The 19003-nt window shown below is 41.5% G+C and overlaps 1 protein-coding gene across 1 annotated transcript; it reads right to left on the bottom strand.

Annotated features, from left to right (window-relative positions):
- Nucleotides 1–3392: 3392 nt before the first annotated feature.
- LOC119738036 lies at nucleotides 3393–6227 on the bottom strand. The gene is made up of 4 exons (XM_038212758.1): nucleotides 6083–6227; nucleotides 5757–5867; nucleotides 5274–5360; nucleotides 3393–4114 (listed from the first exon to the last, which is right to left on the bottom strand). The coding sequence occupies exons 1-4, from the start codon at nucleotides 6183–6185 to the stop codon at nucleotides 3948–3950; spliced, it is 468 nt and encodes a 155-aa protein (XP_038068686.1). The 5' UTR covers nucleotides 6186–6227; the 3' UTR covers nucleotides 3393–3947.
- Nucleotides 6228–19003: the final 12776 nt, after the last annotated feature.

Consider the following 19003-nt stretch of genomic DNA (forward strand, 5'->3'; position numbering starts at 1 on the left):
TGTTAAGGTAATAATAAGCATATATAATAGTACGTGTAACTTTATATATTTCTAAGATACGATTTTTGTTTAAAATGTTTCATTTTCATTAATATTTCAAAACGCCAGAAAAGTAGGTCCCTACTAAAAATACGACAGAATTCTAATAAAAATATCATGTTTTACCCCCCAAAAAAATGAGAAAAAGGACATTAAGTTGAGATAACCGCACTGACGATTCGCGACTGGTAACCATACTGTGACTCTTAGCATGTTTGTTTCTGCAAATTATTTCAGGGGAGTTTTAATGTCTACGTTTCCCAGGTATTCCCAATAGTATAAAAACAAATGCAATGACGAGGGCGCAGTGGCGGGGTGAGGCTAGTATTGGCCCAAGGCGCTAGTGATCGATAGTGGACGGTGAATAGTGCGCCCTCTAATGGCACAACAATAAGACCAGTGGACCTACTCCCACTAACATCTTCGCCATTTCGTTTTAGCGGTTTAACGTTTTCTTTCTTCAGTGCGTTCGATTACTTCCCCCGCGCTTGGGAACGATATATCCCCATACCACGGTTGACAAAAGGAACGCGCCATTGTATCATCACCCATTTTTGTGATGTGAATTATACACTGCCGAATTTGGGGTTATCTTGTAACTGTCCAACGGTCCAATGTATTAAATACTTTTGAAAAACGGAAAACAAACAGTACAGAAGCAAAAAATGCACTGTTTGTATGTAAGGTTAATCGCGCAACATCATGAAGTATATAGAACAACGCCCCCTATAGTGTCACATGATGTCCCCTCCACGCAATTCCACGGTGTTTAGGATGTTGCCGTATAGTCATCCCCCCCCCCCCCCCCCCCCCCCGCCGAATAGACCGTGCATTTCATCTCCATGTTTGGCAAACTTCAGGGTTAACAGTATGTTCCTCGAGAAGTATTGTTCTCCCAAAGTCCCAAGATTGATGCAGATGCAACGCAGGAATAGCAATGCAATGATTACAGCCATACTGCAGGTAGTGTGTCAGTCTTGTACACATGTGAAGCAGTTCCAGTAGCCAGCCACAATTTTAAAATGAACCAATACTTCATTTTGACTTTGAAAAAAAATACTCCAAATTTAAAAAAGTTACAAAGTCCAGCAGTCGAACAACAATAAAAAGACGGAAAACAGCTTAAAACAAACACGGATGAAGGAAGATTACAAACACAAACATCATAGCATCAATAAAAACATGACGTGACCACTGGAAATGCAAGCCACAGAGGTGGGCGGGGACTGGGCGGGGATCTGACAGGCACCGGTGCATATAGGTAGGGGCGAGGTCAGGAAGTTCGTCTGTGTGGGACTAGTACTCAACTGAGGAGAGACTTGCAGGGTTGCAATATGACGACCGAAATTGTCTGAAGCAGAGGCGGACATGCGTCTCTTGACACATATCTTGACGGACATGTGTCTTGGTGAATGCTTGAAATATCACGTCTGGGTCACCAAAATGTTTATGACCAGTATAGGCCCAAATGTTCTTAATTAAAGGGAAATGCCCCCTTGAGAAGTGCCCAGCCGAAGGATCCAGCAAGACATGCCCAATTATATTTCGAACGGTCACAGCCGAGACCCTCAGTCCGAAGGCAAGTTCGAGCAAGGACCAGTGGTTAACTAGTGGTTGGTTGATTCGTGACGTACTTAGCGCATGCGCACTGAAGTTGAAGTGCGAACGACTCTAGTCGAACTATAGACCTTTATCATGCTTCCACCATTTTATTCGTGTTCCCTGTATCCAATAACGGTACTGAATGATAGTGATTTTGTGCAAAAAAAACCAGACTATTTTTCCTTCCAGCCTCGCTTTGGTTACATTGATCTGAATGGAAAAAAATCAAGTGGCTGCAACATGATAATGGTATATTGTCATGTCAACGACCGTCAACGACCGTTAAAAAAAATGGCGGTCGCACAATTATTCAACACTTGTTGTTTCTCTGTATTAACACAACTAAAAGTGTTTGTGTATAGTTTAGGACATGTTACTTAATCGCCAATATTATTGTACAATGGTGGCAAAAGTGACATACTGCTAAGCTAGCTACATGGAAAAACTGTGCAATGAAAATGAAATTTAGCGCATACAGTTTTGTTTTCCGCCATTTTTGTTGATAGTTGGTCCCGTCCGCACTATGGGAAATTGCTATTGATAACCAGCTATAAATCGTTGCGCGACCAGCCGCGGTAGTCTGATTCCAAATAGTCGACTAGCGTACTCAACCACCGTCGGCTAGACAGAGATCGGGCTAACTTTAGTGGAACTATGGTTAACCATTGGTCAACAATAATTTTTGCGCGAACTTGCCCTCAGCTGCAAGAAATTGCGTCCTTGTATAGCGCCCTCTGCTGTTGTTCCATTTAATCCCCGGTTATACAGGTGCAACGAAGTAAATATATTTCCATAGACATCACTGATAAATCACCATACTTCAGCCTTATTTTCAAAATATTCAGAACTCTCACTGGTGTTCAGGCTGCACAGAAAAAATAATGTTCAGCATGTCATCGTTCAATTTCCTTTCAATTTTTGGTGGGTTGACTTAAGACTTTTTGGAGAATTTCACACCCAAAGAATACCACCCCTGAAACGAAAACTGGACAAGTGTAGCCATTGTGAAAAAGGATCCCTCCACAACAAAGCTGAATAGCGCCACCTTCGGATCCAATTGTATCCGAAAATGCTCAGATTGGAAGCCCCAAGTCCGAGCCCGAGGTGCAGTGCCATATGTCTTCAATCTTCCAATTCCTTGGCTCTCAGCAGAACTCTCTAATATAATTTTTGAATGTTCAACAATGAATATTCATGAGTTCGGCGGACGGATGTTTTGCCTATTTTACTTGGTTGCACCGATACGGTTGTAAACTGGGACAACTTGTTCCTGCCAGAAATATGATATCGGTCTTGCGACATCCCCGACACCGCTTCCTTTAAACCAATTCATATTTAGCACTAAAAACGTATTAGACATATATACTTTTTGAGATTGTAAAACTTTATGCCACAACAGCTTCCTAATTTTCGTTTTACCGAAGATCAGTGACAAGATCAGGGCAAAAAGACTAAGATTTGCGGGGCACTGTCATAGGCATCCTGAGCTTGCTGTTAGCAGCCTAGACTTCCTCCCATGGCAGACGACTCAAACGAAGACCGAATACTACCTTTGTGGACAGCATTTGTCAGGATACAGGCTTCATAAAAGAAGACCTACCTGCTGCTATGGGGGACAGGGAACAGTGGAGAGCCATTATCCGGCAGATAATTACCGAATTCTTAAACTGTATGATTACACGAGCTTATAGTGTCTTCTAATCTTAAAATAATTGCCAGTATTTAATTTATGATTCCACAGCACCATCGTGTTTCTTCTAATATAAGCATGTATTATTTATTCCAACCGTCATTCGTTACAACCACGAGGATGATCTGAATACAAGCTTGATTTCCATATTATGTATTATTCTAACATTTTAAATTTGACTGTTTGGTAAATTGAAGTTTACACAAAGTTTTGAAAGTTTTGATGCCGTGATACGTTTCCATCAACATATTGTTAAACATAAACTGCTTTTACGATGTAGTGCCCTCTACAGCGGCGTTAGTGTTTCTGAATCAGAAAGATTGTAACAAATATTTTAATAAATAGGCATGAAACATGATGACATCACCCTGTGTATAGACTAGCGCTTTTCTACGGCAACCAGGTGGAGACGAGAAAACGCACGCGTAATCCAAAAAAATGACGTTATTATGTATCAGTCTGTTCCGTGAGGATGGTTTTGATGGAAGCAGGCTTTTTTAAAATGTAATCCAGATAAGTTTACATCTACACTAAGACATCAACTACAAGTGAAATGTACGCGAAATTTGACATCGTCATCACGTAACGGCTTGTTGGTAGTAGGCCTGATTCCGAGCTAAATTAAAAGTATGGTGAATCTATTAGACGTCTTGCTGCCGATTCCATTCACCTTGATCTTGGTTTTAGCTGAGAAGGAGCTGGAGTTCTTGACCACGTCAACCAGTGACATACAAACCTTGATACCACTCTTCTTGCCACACGCTTCGTAATCGTTGTCATCGACTGAAAAGAAAAAGAGAACAATTTGCCAATTGGTTTGGGTAGGTTGTAGGCATCATACGAGTTCCACCTTTTAATATTCCCCCGGGAATTAGTAACATTTCTTCAACTTCTTCAACAACTCCCAGATATCTTCAAAACAAGGGGGGTTTGAATTCAGGTCTAAAATATTTATGGCACGTCCATATTTGATTAGGTGCAAAAACATTTCGTTATTGCCCAGGAATATAACTACGATGGCCCATGTAAGACATCGCATACGTGAGCTTCAGACAGGATGTGGCTAATTTGCTTTTAAATTTTAAATTTCAAATTTTGCAATGTCATGAAACTTTTTACGATGGCTTAGAATAAATTTCTGTCGCTTAACCCTGAAAGGGCAGGGGCGGAATCTGCCCCCCCCCCTTCAACTTTTTCCGCAGTACCCTTGCAATTTTTGTGTTCGCTTCCCGAGCTGTCCTGACGTTTTAGCCTCGAGCCTTGCGCATCTTTTGATACCAAAAACATAGAATTCGGGGCACGGGTTGACGCGCAGAAACTTAATTTCCCCATATACGTAGTGTACACAAAGCAGAATTACCATTGGTGCATATGAATAGTTAATTAGCCATCATTCCAAAACCCTTTGACCTATAGTCATGACATTTTGGGGGGTATGTTGATATTAAGCTGTTCTATACATGTACCGCGTTTCATAATTTTTCGTCACTCGATGGCCAAGATCTGAGGGGGGGGGCGGAACTCGCCCCCGGCTGTGAGATGGTCAACTTTCGAAAAAGGTGCGAAGTAAACCTGGAATCAGGCCTACAGTATTTACTGGTTTGGAAGAAAGCAAAGACTGTTTATATGTTAATATTGATAATATATATTAATATGTATCAGATTCAAACCAGCCAACCGATCCCGCAAGCTCGGTGGTCTAGTGGTAAGACGTCTACACTAGAAAGCCGGAGATCGTGAGGTCGTGGGTTCGAGTCCCACCCGAGTGTTTTTAGCTCGACCTTTCACTCGGGAGGTAACACGCTGGGTATACAGTGTTTATACGTCGGTGAAGGGCAGAACCTGATAATGATTTCCATCACTTCGACGTAAATTGCATCTTCTGAATACATATTTTTAAGGCCTGCAATAATAGCAATCAGACAAAGACTAAAATACCTACTTGAGAATGACACACTGGCGACGGTGCTACCCAGGAACTTCAGAGAAACCTTGACGAAGCTGGAGGTGAATTCAGTCGTACCACAAGCTGTGGCGTTGAAAACAAAACAAAATCATGTAACGAATCTGTGTCAAGTGAGCACATAATGGTTGTGGATTAGCAGCAGTCGTACTTCACTGGAATAAGTCAGCTGGAATGAAATGCCTGTACAAGACTGGTGAACCAAAGCTAAGCTCTGAATTTACTTGAATCAGACTGGACTTGAGAGAGAGAGTACAACATTCGATTATTTCAAAAAGTGATTAACCTTTATTTCCTTTCTTTTTTACGAATAAATCCTTGTGCTATCGCCTTAAAGCTTTCGATACAAAGCTCTTCTGTTTGCGTGAAAACCAGTTTCTGGGCTTAATTATGCTCGGTATATGTTACATAATTCCATTATTTTGGAACAAAGCAGTAGTGTATGATAAGATGTAACCCTACCGTTGATCTTTTTCCCGACGACAGTGAATCCAATACAACACTTGCACTTTGAATTTGAGCAATCGCAACTGGCGCCAGAGACCGATACTTCGTCCATTGCCTCCATCCACTCTGAAATAGAATTAAGAGTAATATTTGTCCTTCACCAGCTTTAGATGATCAGGCCAAATGAGAGGGAAAAAACAGGCCAAATGTGAAAAACATAAACGAGAAGAGGGGAAAGAAGGACAAGACAACACAATCGAAAAGAAATTTTAAACGGATAACAAACTGTTTTCCATTTTTCATCCTGACGTATCTGTTGATAAGTCTTGAGAAAACCTCACCTTCATCAGTCAGCGCCTTGTCTTCATCTTCCCAAGCCGCTGTCTCCAGCACCAAAGCTGTGAGCAAGACTACAGCCAACGCGATGAGAGCAAGTGTCTTCATGATGCGATGAATTCAACACAAGAACCTAGGTCAATACAAACACCACAGTCCAAGTACGCTGATTCCCTGCCTGTGCTTCAGCTTTATACTCCTCGCGACACGGGCAGTGGATGTTTCCTTATCGTACGAGCAACACTGATTGGTTGATGTCTTCACCTTGATGGTTTAATCACCCACGAAATATCGGAGAATTCACGTTTCGTTTGAAGGGTGGCTGCAAACATGGACAAACTATAATTGTGACCAGGCGCGTACGCAGGGGGGGGGGGTGTTTTGGCTGTTAAACACCCCCCTTTGCCATGTAAAAATATGAAGGGAAAAGAGACTTATGTGACCGAGCGCGGAACAATTACTAATTATGTGCATGTTCTCAACTTTAAGCTTTGAATACAGAATACGCTTTATAAGAGCAAGAGTATATAGGCCTATATGTATTTGAAACAAATGAAACAAAATATCCCCTCATAATTTTAAAACCTTCTGCCAAAAAAAATCAGGGGAAAGTGGCCAGGAAACGCCTCAGATTGCACCACAGAGCATCTACGATCCAAAATTTCACGGGGCCCTTGAGCGGGCCCCGGAACCCACGCCGTAGGTGCTTCGCGCTCCGCGCCCGCATTAGTCCTCCGGCCAAATTCCCTCTATGCTATAATTTCACCCTAGCGGTGCCCCCACCTTATTTGTACCTTCAGCAACGAATGGCTGAGGCGCGGACTACAAGTGGCCTAAATCCTTTTTCAAAATAGAAAATTGTGAAAAAATACGGAGACGGAACATGGTTCTCAACTTTGATTACATAAGAAACTTTATAAAGAACAAAAAAAATAACAAATTTAAATGGAATTTTCGATGTTTAAAACTTTTTCTGAACGGTGGAAGTGGCCAGGAATCGCCTCAGATTGCACCACAGAGCATCTGAAATGCAATTTTTTTCGGGGCCCTTAAGCGGGCCCCGGACCCCACGCCGTAAGGGCTTCGCGACGATTCCCAACGGATGATAATCATGAGATCCAGGGGACGAAGCTGAGTAATTTTAGCCAATTGCAAGAACAGATCCTAGCACTTCCGCAGCCCGTTTCACTTTTTTTCTTGAATTTCTTCTTTTTTTTGGATAAAATGCTGTTGAGGGAGGGGACTGCCCACATTGACCCCTTTACTCATATGTTCATCGTATACTCTAAAGACACAGAACATGTTGTTGTTTTTTGATTTACTATGTTTTAGCTCAAAAAGATAACTGATGGTCGGGGGTTCCCGGCCCTTCGAGTTTAACCCGTCGTTTAACCGACTTTTATTTTAGCGTTAGGTTTAGCCCACTGATACTATCTTTTATTTCTGGCGCGAACACAATTTACCATCTTCCAATTTTGAAACACTCCCCTTGAAAAAATCCTGCGTACGCCAATGATTGTGACAGAAGATGTTCAATGCGCAAATGTCATGGTGCAATGAGGTTTTGAAAGTCATTTGCTAAATGGTCAGTTGAGAAATAGGTGGAGAAGACGGGAAGGGCGACTTTCCAAAACTTGTAACACATATTTTTTCAGGGACTTCTACCCTCGCAAGCACCATGGATCCTCGATATCTTGCTTAATAAGGTCAGCCAAGGACGATCATGATGCACGGGCAGACTGACCGTCCGGACACGTGACAGGTCGGGGTACTTGATATTATTATTATTCATATTATCTGCTGGTAAGAACCACCGTGGGAGAAACTCAATGACGAGTCAATTAGATCTACTACCAATTTTTGGTGCGCCAAACCCTTGCTTACCCTCGATCTGGGAATTGCACGCGCTTGTTAACACACGTCAGCAGCAGCCGAGGGGGAAAGGGGTATTTTTTCTAGAAAAAAATGGTGCCTGTTTTTTTTTCGTTCGTTAAATAAAGGGAGGGGGTGAGCTACTATGGTGGCGACCTTGAGGTACTGGCATTTTCGTTCCGCAATAAAAGAATGCAGGAACAAATCTTGTAAACACTGGCAATCGTGGAGCCCTTATTGTCCCTAATCCTCCTTCCATTGTTTGTCTCCGTCGGATATAATGGGTCGGATATAATGGGTCGGATATAATCGAACGTCGGACACAATGGGTCGGACATAATCGACAGGCTGAAATAATCCCCGTCGGACAAAATGGGTCGGACATAATCGGCCGTCGAATATAATGAGGTTGGATATAATCGGCCGTCGGACATAATGGGTTGGACATATTCGGCCATCAGACGTAATTGGTCGGACGTAATTGGCCGTTGGACATAATTGGTCGGACATAATCGGCCGTCGCTCGTCATAATCGGTTGTCGGGCGTAATCGGCCAAACGGACATAATGGGCGTGAACAGACGTACATATGTGATGACGACATGACGACGACTGTTTAAATTTCATACGCACAAACTCTTGAATTGTTATCTGCAGAAAAAAAAATGCCCCGATAGTGTAACGTCACATGACATTTGATAACTTCATGTTGAGGTCATTTGAATTTTCATCTTTAACACATCCCGGTATGAGAATATGTCAAGATACAGCCAAATCGGACATTTGGTTCTGTAGATATAGGCCTTAGAAAATGCCACTTTACTGTGATGTTCCATGACTCGTGGTGACGTCATAATGGCATCGCTTTAATTTACATTTGTAGTGCGTCCCGGCTTATATCAAGTTACAACTAAATCGGATCTATGGGCCTTAGAAAAGTTCAATTTTCATTTGTAACACATTCCTGTCTATGTGCTACCAAGTTTCAACCCAATCAGAATAGTACTTCTGAAGTAAAAGCGATCCGAAAAATGCACCTTTAATATGACGTCACGTGATACACGATGACGTCATTGTGACGAAAATCATCAGCGACTATCACCACCTGAGAGTCTAAGTGTCTGCCAAGTTTAAAGTCAATCAAACAAGCGCCAAGTGGATTGTTTAAAGAAAAACGTGTAAAAATAAATATATGGAGCAAAAATGCACCTTTATTATGACGTAAATTGACACCTGATGACGCCATGATGACGAAAATCTTTATAGGACCAAATGTGGTGGTGGTGGTGGTTTATGTAAATGCCAAATCTCTAGTTGATCAGATTTAGGAAAATGCAAAGTTTACCGGTGGAAGAAAAACGTTAACAAAACCTGTCGAGGAAAAAGTTTGAAAAGAGAGGAGAAAAAATCTTAACGAAGATAAAAACATGTAATTGAGGTTTTTTATTTCAAAAAAACTGATGGTAATTTGAAGGCAATAGCTTAGTTTCAGTGTCTTACAAATTAAAAGTTGAAGGCATTGTGCATACCGAGTACAAAACTAATTACATGCAACAATCTCAAAATTATGAAAACAAACGATAACAAATGTTTTAATTGTTTTGACGGAAAATTGCTGGTAACTTGAAGCCAATGGAGGTCATTTTAATATGAAACTCAGAACAAATTTCGATAGAAACAATTAAAGCGTCAAACAACTTCAAATAAATACACAAACGACATGTGAACAAATCTAATTGTTTCTACAGAGTGGAAGGCCGTTGTTTTTTTCCCAAACATTTTCAGATTAAAAATTTCGGACATTTTGCACTCGGACAATTCGTCTGGTGACTTGCTTCGATTTGCAAGTTTATATAAGTTAAAGTTTAGGATTCATGACCACATGCGAGTGCAGCAAACGACATTGCGTCGGAAATTTAAAAATGGGGGGGGGGTACGTGTACAATTTCTTTTTGATTTTTACATACTTTTTTTTACAGTGAGTTTTATATTAAGAGCAATACACATTTTTAACTTGACTCAATATTCTACATTTGACGGGGACATTGTCTGTTCCAAGTCATTTTTCATCCGCCCAAAGTACGCATTAAGTAAGTACCCAGACAAGATACGATTAGTTGCAAAAAAGGAATGTCTAAAAATCATTTTGATAATACACAGATGGAAAACGGTTGGAGAGTGCATGCATGGATTATGAATTGAGCACCTAAAAATTATGTGTTGGATTCAGGAAATACTAGGCTCAGGTTGTAATGCTTACAGAAAATGTTGTAAGCCTAAGGCTTACGATCTGGGGGCACGTTAATTATTTGTCGAGGTAATACACTTGTCACACTGCCTAATTTCTTTTCTCGAAAGCCCACAATTCAGCTGAATTTTCACTGCAAGATTTTAATCACGTGAATTTGCTTCATTAAGTTTTTGATTATAAATATTAATATGTTTGAGAATTTATATGGTATCTATAGGTGATACCAATGACCTGAATTTATCACAAAAGGAACACTCCAATCTCGGATTTTGGATATTGTCCATAATATTTAAAATTGGACTTTCGACCTATTGGCGTAGACACCTAAAAATTTAACTTTAAATGGAACTTTGTATATCATTTTCTGCCCTTCTTTCAAGTAGACCTGTTTATGCAAAGATTTTTCCTGAAAGAAAAGGTTTATTGAGCACAAAGTGATTTATTTTAACCAATAAATAATTCGGGCAGTAAAAATAATCACAAATGCTTGATTTTCTTTTAAGAAAATATGCTATAGCATTGCGCGGCAGTGTAAATAACCATTTATTTTAATAATTGGTTGACATAGAAAAGTCGTCTGCTGTGATCAGTCGTGTCTCGCGAAGTCTCATGCGTGATGTGAACGGATTTTCCGACGGGCAACGGACGCAAACGAAAACATGACGCCCTCCATATTAATGTTTACGTTAACGTCTGATGAACAAATATTAGAAAAAAAGTTTATAAAAGAACCTTTCCACTCTTGCAAGTGATAATATCAAAATTATATTATATATTGTAAGTTGTTCTAGGTCAGGTCCTGTTTGTTCCAATTGACTGGACTAACAACTTAGTTTAATTGCCTGACAAGTTAAAAGATGAATGCATTTGGAGGCATCTTCACTCATGAAGGATTGTTCGGGGTCAAGCCCTCGGATCCGACCTCGCCCGTACGGAACTAATTACACTCAACAATCAATTCAAAATATGAAGAAAGAAATGTAACAAATATTTGAATTGCTTTTGCGTAGAAATTGCTGGTAACCTGAAGCCACTATTCCGGTCATTTTCAGATAAGATCTAGAACAAAATTAGAAACCATCAAAAAGTCAAACACTTCAAGTCAATACCCAAACAACATGTGGAAAATATAGGTCAGGCTCCTGTTTAGCTCTCAATTGATGGGACCGGAAGCTTAGTTTAATTTCCTTACAAATTGAAAGTTGAAGCATTTGGAGGTAAAGCTACCTGCACTAACAAACAAGGCTTTTCCGGGGTTAATCCCAAGCCTGCCGATTTGACCTTGCTTATACGACAACTATCCGCGGCACGTTCTTATTAATCACTGCTCATGGCAATATACAGCAGTTGGTTTTTTGTTTATAATGTCACACGTTGTAAATTACGCAGACTTAAAGTAACTTGTTATTATACCTGGGTTTTTTTTCAAATATTTCACATTTCTTGTCCGTATAGTGGGCACGTGTGGTCCAGCGGTGGAGCACAGGATTCATGATCGTGAGATTGTGGGTTCGAGCCTCGCCGTGGCCATGCGTGCTGTGCCCTTGAAAGGCGCTTTACCTCAATTACCAGCATTATTATTCAATGCTGGGAAGGTAGCAGACTCGCTGTGGAGGAGGTGTGGCGATCCCCCCACAGCAGCATATGAGTCTGGCCCAATCGCTAAACGAGAAAAGAGATGGGCACTCCGTTCCTGTGGACGCAGGTTCGTCCCTTTACCTTTAACTTTTCCGTTTACGAATTTCGAAGGAATATAATGCCCTGTTATAGGCCAAAAAAAGTCTTCGGTTTCTGGTACGGAGCTTGCCCCATAGTGGTGCGGCGATGCGGCTGTATTTTATTTCTATTTTTTTCTTCAAATGTCAGCCGATGACTGCAAATGGTGCCCGACTAAATTTAGTGCAAGATATATGGGAGCCCAGAGAGGCCACATGAAGCTTATAATCGATCGTAACTCATCTAAAAACACATTAAAATTGTGCAGCAGCAGGATTCCAGTCAAACCAGTGATTTTGGCGGTTTTGAGACATCATCTTATACATTGAATTTTTTTTTTATTTTGTCGACGCGCATGGCTACGGCGACGCGCGCACAGACCAGAAACACTTTTTATTCTATATCTATGACCAGAAACCGTTCGCTCGTACCCCCGCCCTGCAAACAGGACGCTGGGATACTCTAATCAGCTTTACAGAATCTTGTGAAGGAAATGGCCTATGACCTATGTATAAAGCATCTGACTGCAGCTGTTCAAGACCGCATTTAGACAATGCGCTCAAATGCTATCCGAAACTTCCCAAAGAATAACGTACATTCCATACCGGATGTGATTTCTGTTTCATTGCGGACAATGACTTGTGGACAAAATTGTGAGCGTCGCATAATGCATTCCGACCGTTCGTGACTCGAAACGGAACCTGAGCGAGTGACGGGAATTGTAAATTTACAACACAGATAAGTTTTACAGAATTTCCCACATTATTACGCTTTTTCAACGAAAAAAACATCTTTAAACTGGAATAAAAGAGTAATGAATCAGTCTTAAACGGCCGTTTCAAACCATGCAGAATCATGACCTTGATGACGCACAGGTCACTGGTCACGCAAAATCCAACCAATCAGAGCGTGAATTCATCAGAGTATCCCAGCGTCCTGTTTGCAGGGCGGGAGGTACGAGCGAACAGAAACCGGAGCACTTTTGGGGGGAGGGGAGGACTTACTAAAAAATGTGCTTGTTTGTATTTGCTGGCGCCACCGAAATGAACCCGCGCTGCGCCACACGGTGGGTGCGTTCGTTTAGCCCATCGGGATCGATTCGGTAAAGGCAGACGAAACGAAAACAATTCACACTCATTCCTGCGTGATTTGTTTTCGTTTTGCTAAAAAACACTTACTTTTGGTGATCAGTTGACAGAACTTCAAAACGGCGCTTGTGTTTAAAAATCCGTAACTAAGTGCATGGGTGATTTGAACGATTCTTGTACTAAAAGAAAGCTTATAAATTGGGCTTTCATATCCTAGATTTTGAAAGTGCTGCCTGCAGAAGTTCACTAAAATAAATGGTACGACATTTGGTTTTCGGTTTTTTATTCACCCTGTATACCAGTTATACATATGTTGTTTTCCCCCAAAAAAAGTTGCTTCTATCGCGTACACGCAAGGATCTGAAGCTAACTCGGAATCTGATATCACACAGTAACATTCAATAATTGGTGTGCATTTCATTTGGTGCGAGTCTAATTTGTTGGGGCCGTAACGTAAGTCTGACGCCTCCGAAACGTAACGTAAGTCCGAAATTTCGGAATTATGAGCGTCTGATTTATTATTGATTTCGGTCGCGTAACTCCGACGCCTCGTCTGTTTGACGTCGAACAAACGAAGCGTCGGACTTAATGAGGAGTCGAAGCTGTGGACCGTAACAGAGAAAGGTTCAATTGCCGACAAGGCAAGAACGAGTTTTCCAATTATACGACGATGTGACTGAGGTTGTTTTACGAACGTGAGAGGGCGCACTGCGGTCAACTTAACTCATTGTACTCGGACAAAAACGGACCAAACTACAGTAAATTCGATTGTCGGACCCATGAGGCGTCAGACCTATGAGGCGTTGGACTTATTGGCCTTTATTTGGTTGGGGACCCCTACGTTGACAGTTTTCTCAAAACTCAATGGCTGTATTCACAGCTGACATTACCGTTGCCCACAAGGGGCGGATCAAGCTTTCACGAAAAGGGGGGGGTAAGTGAAGGCGTGCTTTCTGCATTCCACGGCAATTTGAGAAAAGACTTAGGAAGAAGGAACTTTAGTATAACATTTATTATTTTGGCCCCATTTTACTAGTTTCATAACAATAGTCAGCGGCCATTTGCAGCGGAACTGAACGGTTGCGACACCCTCCCCATTAATCGCCCCCCAGATCTGCCCCCCCCCCCCCCCAAATATAGGCGACCTCGGACAAATGTTACATTGAAAAAACTAATTATTTAGCACTAAATCCTTAACGGTTAACTGCTCCACACAATGGGGACGAGGTTGATATTAGATATTAATACAGATTATGTGGCTTTGTCTCTAAACTGTTACTAGGCTAGGCTTCGTACGGTGCATCATCGATCTTTTTAATGAATTTATTAATTAATTAATAAATGGTTACTACATATTATGTTATTACATATTATGTACGACCAATCCCTAGCAGTCAATGTCGCAATGTGAAAACAAAACCATCAATGTGTGGTTGTTAATAACATATATGCGATGACCCCAAAACTCCAATAACTTTTCCCCCGAATTCTAGTCAAATTGACTAGCTTAATCATAATGTTGGCTTGAAAATATTGTCCGATGAAGGTTATGAACTTATCATAATTGCAGATCGATTTGCTTCTGTTCTGCGAGGTTATTTTACTGCTGAAAATAATGAAGAGTCTGCATTACAGTCTGAACGTTATCTCTGACAATGTCAAAGATACAAGCAGCTCCATCGAATTTTGATAACTACCAAAAGATAAAATATAATCCATTCCGCGTTCGTTACAATACTGAGACTGATCCTAAAGCAAGGTTGATTGCCATATAAGTCTAGAATATTCAAATTTGACTGTTTGGTAGTTTGAACTTGACACTTCCCAGGTTTTCAAAGTTGCGATGCCGTGATACGTTTAATGTCTATTGTCTTAATAATGTAGCGCCCTCTCTGTCGGCGTACGGTGTTTCAGAAAGAGTCTGGCAAATATTTGGGCAATTCACAATGCAGTGCGCCACCAAGAGTTTGATTATAACCCTTTACGCAGTACTGAAGCAGAAGCAGAGTTTGCCACGGACAGTCCATTTTTTCAAGTTTATGGTCGACGAAACATGGCCCATTTCATCGAGTGTCAGTAAATAACTTGAGCTAATTTGTTATAGATTCGGGCATAGCATTCTGCCGCCTTACCAAAAATATTCGGATCATACGCTTACGAAACTACTGACCGGACAAACTATTACAATTTCAAATATCCCGTTCGTTTATTTAGCTCCACTGCGCATGTCTGTCATTACGCGAGGAGCCAGGCGCGAGTAAGCTGGGGGGGGGGGGGGTAATCGAACGCACTCATTTTCTCCGTAGGCTTTCCAAGGGAACCAATTAGTGATCGAGAAAAGGTTCGATGGCTCGCCCGACGGATGTAAACATACACGTCACGCGACACGTGATCGAGCATCTGCGCTTTCCTAGGGAACCAATCAGCGATCGAGACTTGAAGGTTTAATGGCTCGCCCGATGGTTCTAAACATACACGTCCCGCGATAGGTTATCGAGCATCATATCAGCGCTTTCCTAGGGAACCAATCAACGATCTAGATTCGTGCGATGATCAAGCACGGATCTATAAACAGATTTGTTCGAATTTATACAGATGGTCTTATCGACATAAAATGGCCCCGCCCCCATTGCTGCGAAATGACAAAGACTATAGTGCGAGAAAGTAACAAACAATTATGCAAGTACGTTACACAACAATGCAACTATTGCTCTTAGTCACGGACGTCTTGGGCCAAGACTAGCGTGAGGCATGCAAACTCATAACACCGCACTAGAAGTTGCAAAATAAAACGAAAAGCCTGAGGAGGGCTGTACACCATTTCAACGAAGGTGGCGCTGTTTACGTGACGCTGTCCACCAAACCATGAGCGTAAATCCCGGGATGGGAAGGATATATCCCCATACCACGGTTGACAAAGGGAACGCACCATTGTATTATCCCCCATTTTTTTGTGATGAGAAATATAAACTGCCGAATTTGAGGTTATCTTGTAACTGTCCAACGATCCAATGTATTCAATTATTTTGAAATATGGAAAACAAACAGTACGGAAGCAAACAATGCACTGTTTGTATGTAAGGTTAATCGCGCAACATCATGAAGTATATAGAACAACGCCCCTATAGTGTCACATGATGTCCCCTCCACGCAATTCCACGGTGGGGCAATTTTAGGATGTTGCCGTATAGTCATCCCCCCCCCCCCCCCCTTAACTGAGGAGAGACTTGCAGGGTTGCAATATGACGACCGAAATTGTCTGAAGCAGAGGCGGACATGCTTCTCTTGACACATATCTTGACGGACATGTGTCTTGGTGAATGCTTGAAATATCACGTCTGGGTCACCAAAATGTTTATGACCAGTATAGGCCCAAATGTTCTTAATTAAAGGCAAATGCCCCCTTGGGAAGTGCCCAGCCGAAGGATCCATCAAGACATGCCCAATTATATTTCGAACGGTCACAGCCGAGACCCTCAGTCTAAGGCAAGTTCGAGCAAGGACCAGTGGTTAACTAGTGGTTGATTCGTGACGTACTTAGCGCATGCTCACTGAAGTTGAAGTGCGAACGACTCTAGTCGAACTATAGACCTTTATCATGCTTCCACCATTTTATTCGTGTTCCCTGTATCCAATAACAGTACTGAATGATAGTGTTTTTTTGCAAAAAAAACAGACTATTTTTCCTTCCAGCCTCGCTTTCTTTACATTGATCTGAATGGGAAAAAATCAAGTGGCTGCAACATGATAATGGTCTATTGTCATGTCAACGACCGTCAACGACCGTTAAAAAAAATGGCGGTCGCACAATTATTCAACACTTGTTGTTTCTCTGTATTAACACAACTAATAGTGATTGTGTATAGTTTAGGACATGTTACATAATCGCAAATATTATTGTACAATGGTGGCAAAAGTGACATGATGCTAAGCTAGCTACATGGAAAAACTGTGCAATGAAAATGAAATTTAGCGCATACAGTTTTGTTTTCCGCCATTTTTGTTGATAGGTGGTCCCGTCCGCACTATGGGTGCAGACCAGTAAATCGGTCCGAAATTGCCTGCGCCGGCCAAATCGCGATTTGCATGCCCTCAAAATCTTCGGTATTTGAGCATGCTGTGGGCCATGAACTTGAAGGTTTGTAAAAAATATGGATGGAAGCCGTGCACAGGACTGGGAGCTTGCAGTTCTGTGTAAATTGGATGTGATTTGGACCCTAAAAGCGCTCTATTTTGCAATGGAGTGTAGGAATCGTTTTTCAAAATGGCGATGGGCTTCAGGACTATTTTCAGGGGTGATCGTCTTCAGATTGAAATTTCTCCTAAAAGTCATCAGTTGACCCCCCGTAAATTGAACAGAAAATGAAAGATGATGAAATAAGGTTTAATTTGATGTGTGTCTCGAACACCTTGAAGAGTTGTGAGTATTTTTCCCGGATTTTTGAAGTGGGAGCATTTACCATTGGGGTCTATGGAAGTTTATTTACTGGTCTGCTACCTTATAGGGTGCAGACCAGTAAATCGGTCCGAAATTGCCTGCGCCGGCCAAATCGCGATTTGCATGCCCTCAAAATCTTCGGTATTTGAGCATGCTGTGGGCCATGAACTTGAAGGTTTGTAAAAAATATGGATGGAAGCCGTGCACAGGACTGGGAGCTTGCAGTTCTGTGTAAATTGGATGTAATTTGGACCCTAAAAGCGCTCTATTTTGCAATGGAGTGTAGGCATCGTTTTTCAAAATGGCGATGGGCTTCAGGACTATTTTCAGGGGTGATCGTCTTCAGATTGAAATTTCTCCTAAAAGTCATCAGTTGACCCCCCGTAAATTGAACAAAAAATGAAAGATGATGAAATAAGGTTTAATTTGATGTGTGTCTCGAACACCTTGAAGAGTTGTGAGTATTTTTCCCGAATTTTTGAAGTGGGAGCATTTACCATTGTGGTCTATGGAAGTTTATTTACTGGTCTGCTACCCTATGGGGAATTGCTATTGATAACCAGCTATAAATCGTTGCGCGACCAGCCGCGGTAGTCTGATTCCAAATAGTCGACTAGCGTACTCAACCACCGTCGGCTAGACAGAGTTCGGGCTAACTTTAGTCGAACTATGGTTAACCATTGGTCAACAATAATTTTTGCGCGAACTTGCCCTCAGCTGCAAGAAAATTGCGTCCTTGTATAGCGCCCTCTGCTGTTGTTCCATTTAATCCCCGGTTATACAGGTGCAACGAAGTAAATATATTTCCATAGACATCACTGATAAATCACCATACTTCAGCCTTATTTTCAAAATATTCAGAACTCTCATTGGTGTTCTGGCTGCACAGACAAAATAATGTTCAGCATGTCATCTTTCAATTTCCTTTCAATTTTTGGTGGGGTGACTTAAGACTTTTTGGAGAATTTCACACCCAAAGAATACCACCCCTGAAACGAAAACTGAACAAGTGTAGCCATTGTGAAAAAAGATCCCTCCACAACAAAGCTGAAAAGCGCCACCTTCGGATCCAATTGTATCCGAAAATGCTCAGAATTGGAAGCCCCAAGTCCGAGCCCGAGGTGCAGTGCCATATGTCTTCAATCTTCCAATTCCTTGGCTCTCAGCAGAACTCTCTAATATAATTTTTGAATGTTCAACAATGAATATTCCTGAGTTCGGCGGACGGATGTTTTGCCTATTTTACTTGGTTGCACCGATACGGTTGTAAACTGGGACAACTTGTTCCTGCCAGAAATATGATATCGGTCTTGCGACATCCCCGACACCGCTTCCTTTAAACCAATTCATATTTAGCACTAAAAACGTATTAGACATATATACTTTTTGAGATTGTAAAACTTTATGCCACAACAGCTTCCTAATTTTCGTTTTACCGAAGATCAGTGACAAGATCAGGGAAAAAAGACTAAGATTTGCGGGGCACTGTCATAGGCATCCTGAGCTTGCTGTTAGCAGCTTAGACTTCCTCCCATGGCAGACGACTCAAACGAAGACCGAAT

This window comes from Patiria miniata, unplaced genomic scaffold, assembly GCF_015706575.1.
Source record: "Patiria miniata isolate m_02_andy unplaced genomic scaffold, ASM1570657v1 HiC_scaffold_10, whole genome shotgun sequence".
In the NCBI taxonomy this organism is placed as follows: Eukaryota; Metazoa; Echinodermata; class Asteroidea; order Valvatida; family Asterinidae; genus Patiria; species Patiria miniata.

Excerpts from the sequence above, each read along its gene's own strand:
- LOC119738036 (XM_038212758.1), bottom strand. The coding sequence starts at position 6,185 with ATGAAGACACTTGCTCTCATCGCGTTGGCTGTAGTCTTGCTCACAGCT. Across the intron at positions 5,868-6,082 it reads CAAGGCGCTGACTGATGAAG|AGTGGATGGAGGCAATGGAC; the intron begins GTGAGGTTTTCT and ends ATTCTATTTCAG. Across the intron at positions 4,115-5,273 it reads CGCCAGTGTGTCATTCTCAA|TCGATGACAACGATTACGAA; the intron begins GTAGGTATTTTA and ends TTTTCTTTTCAG.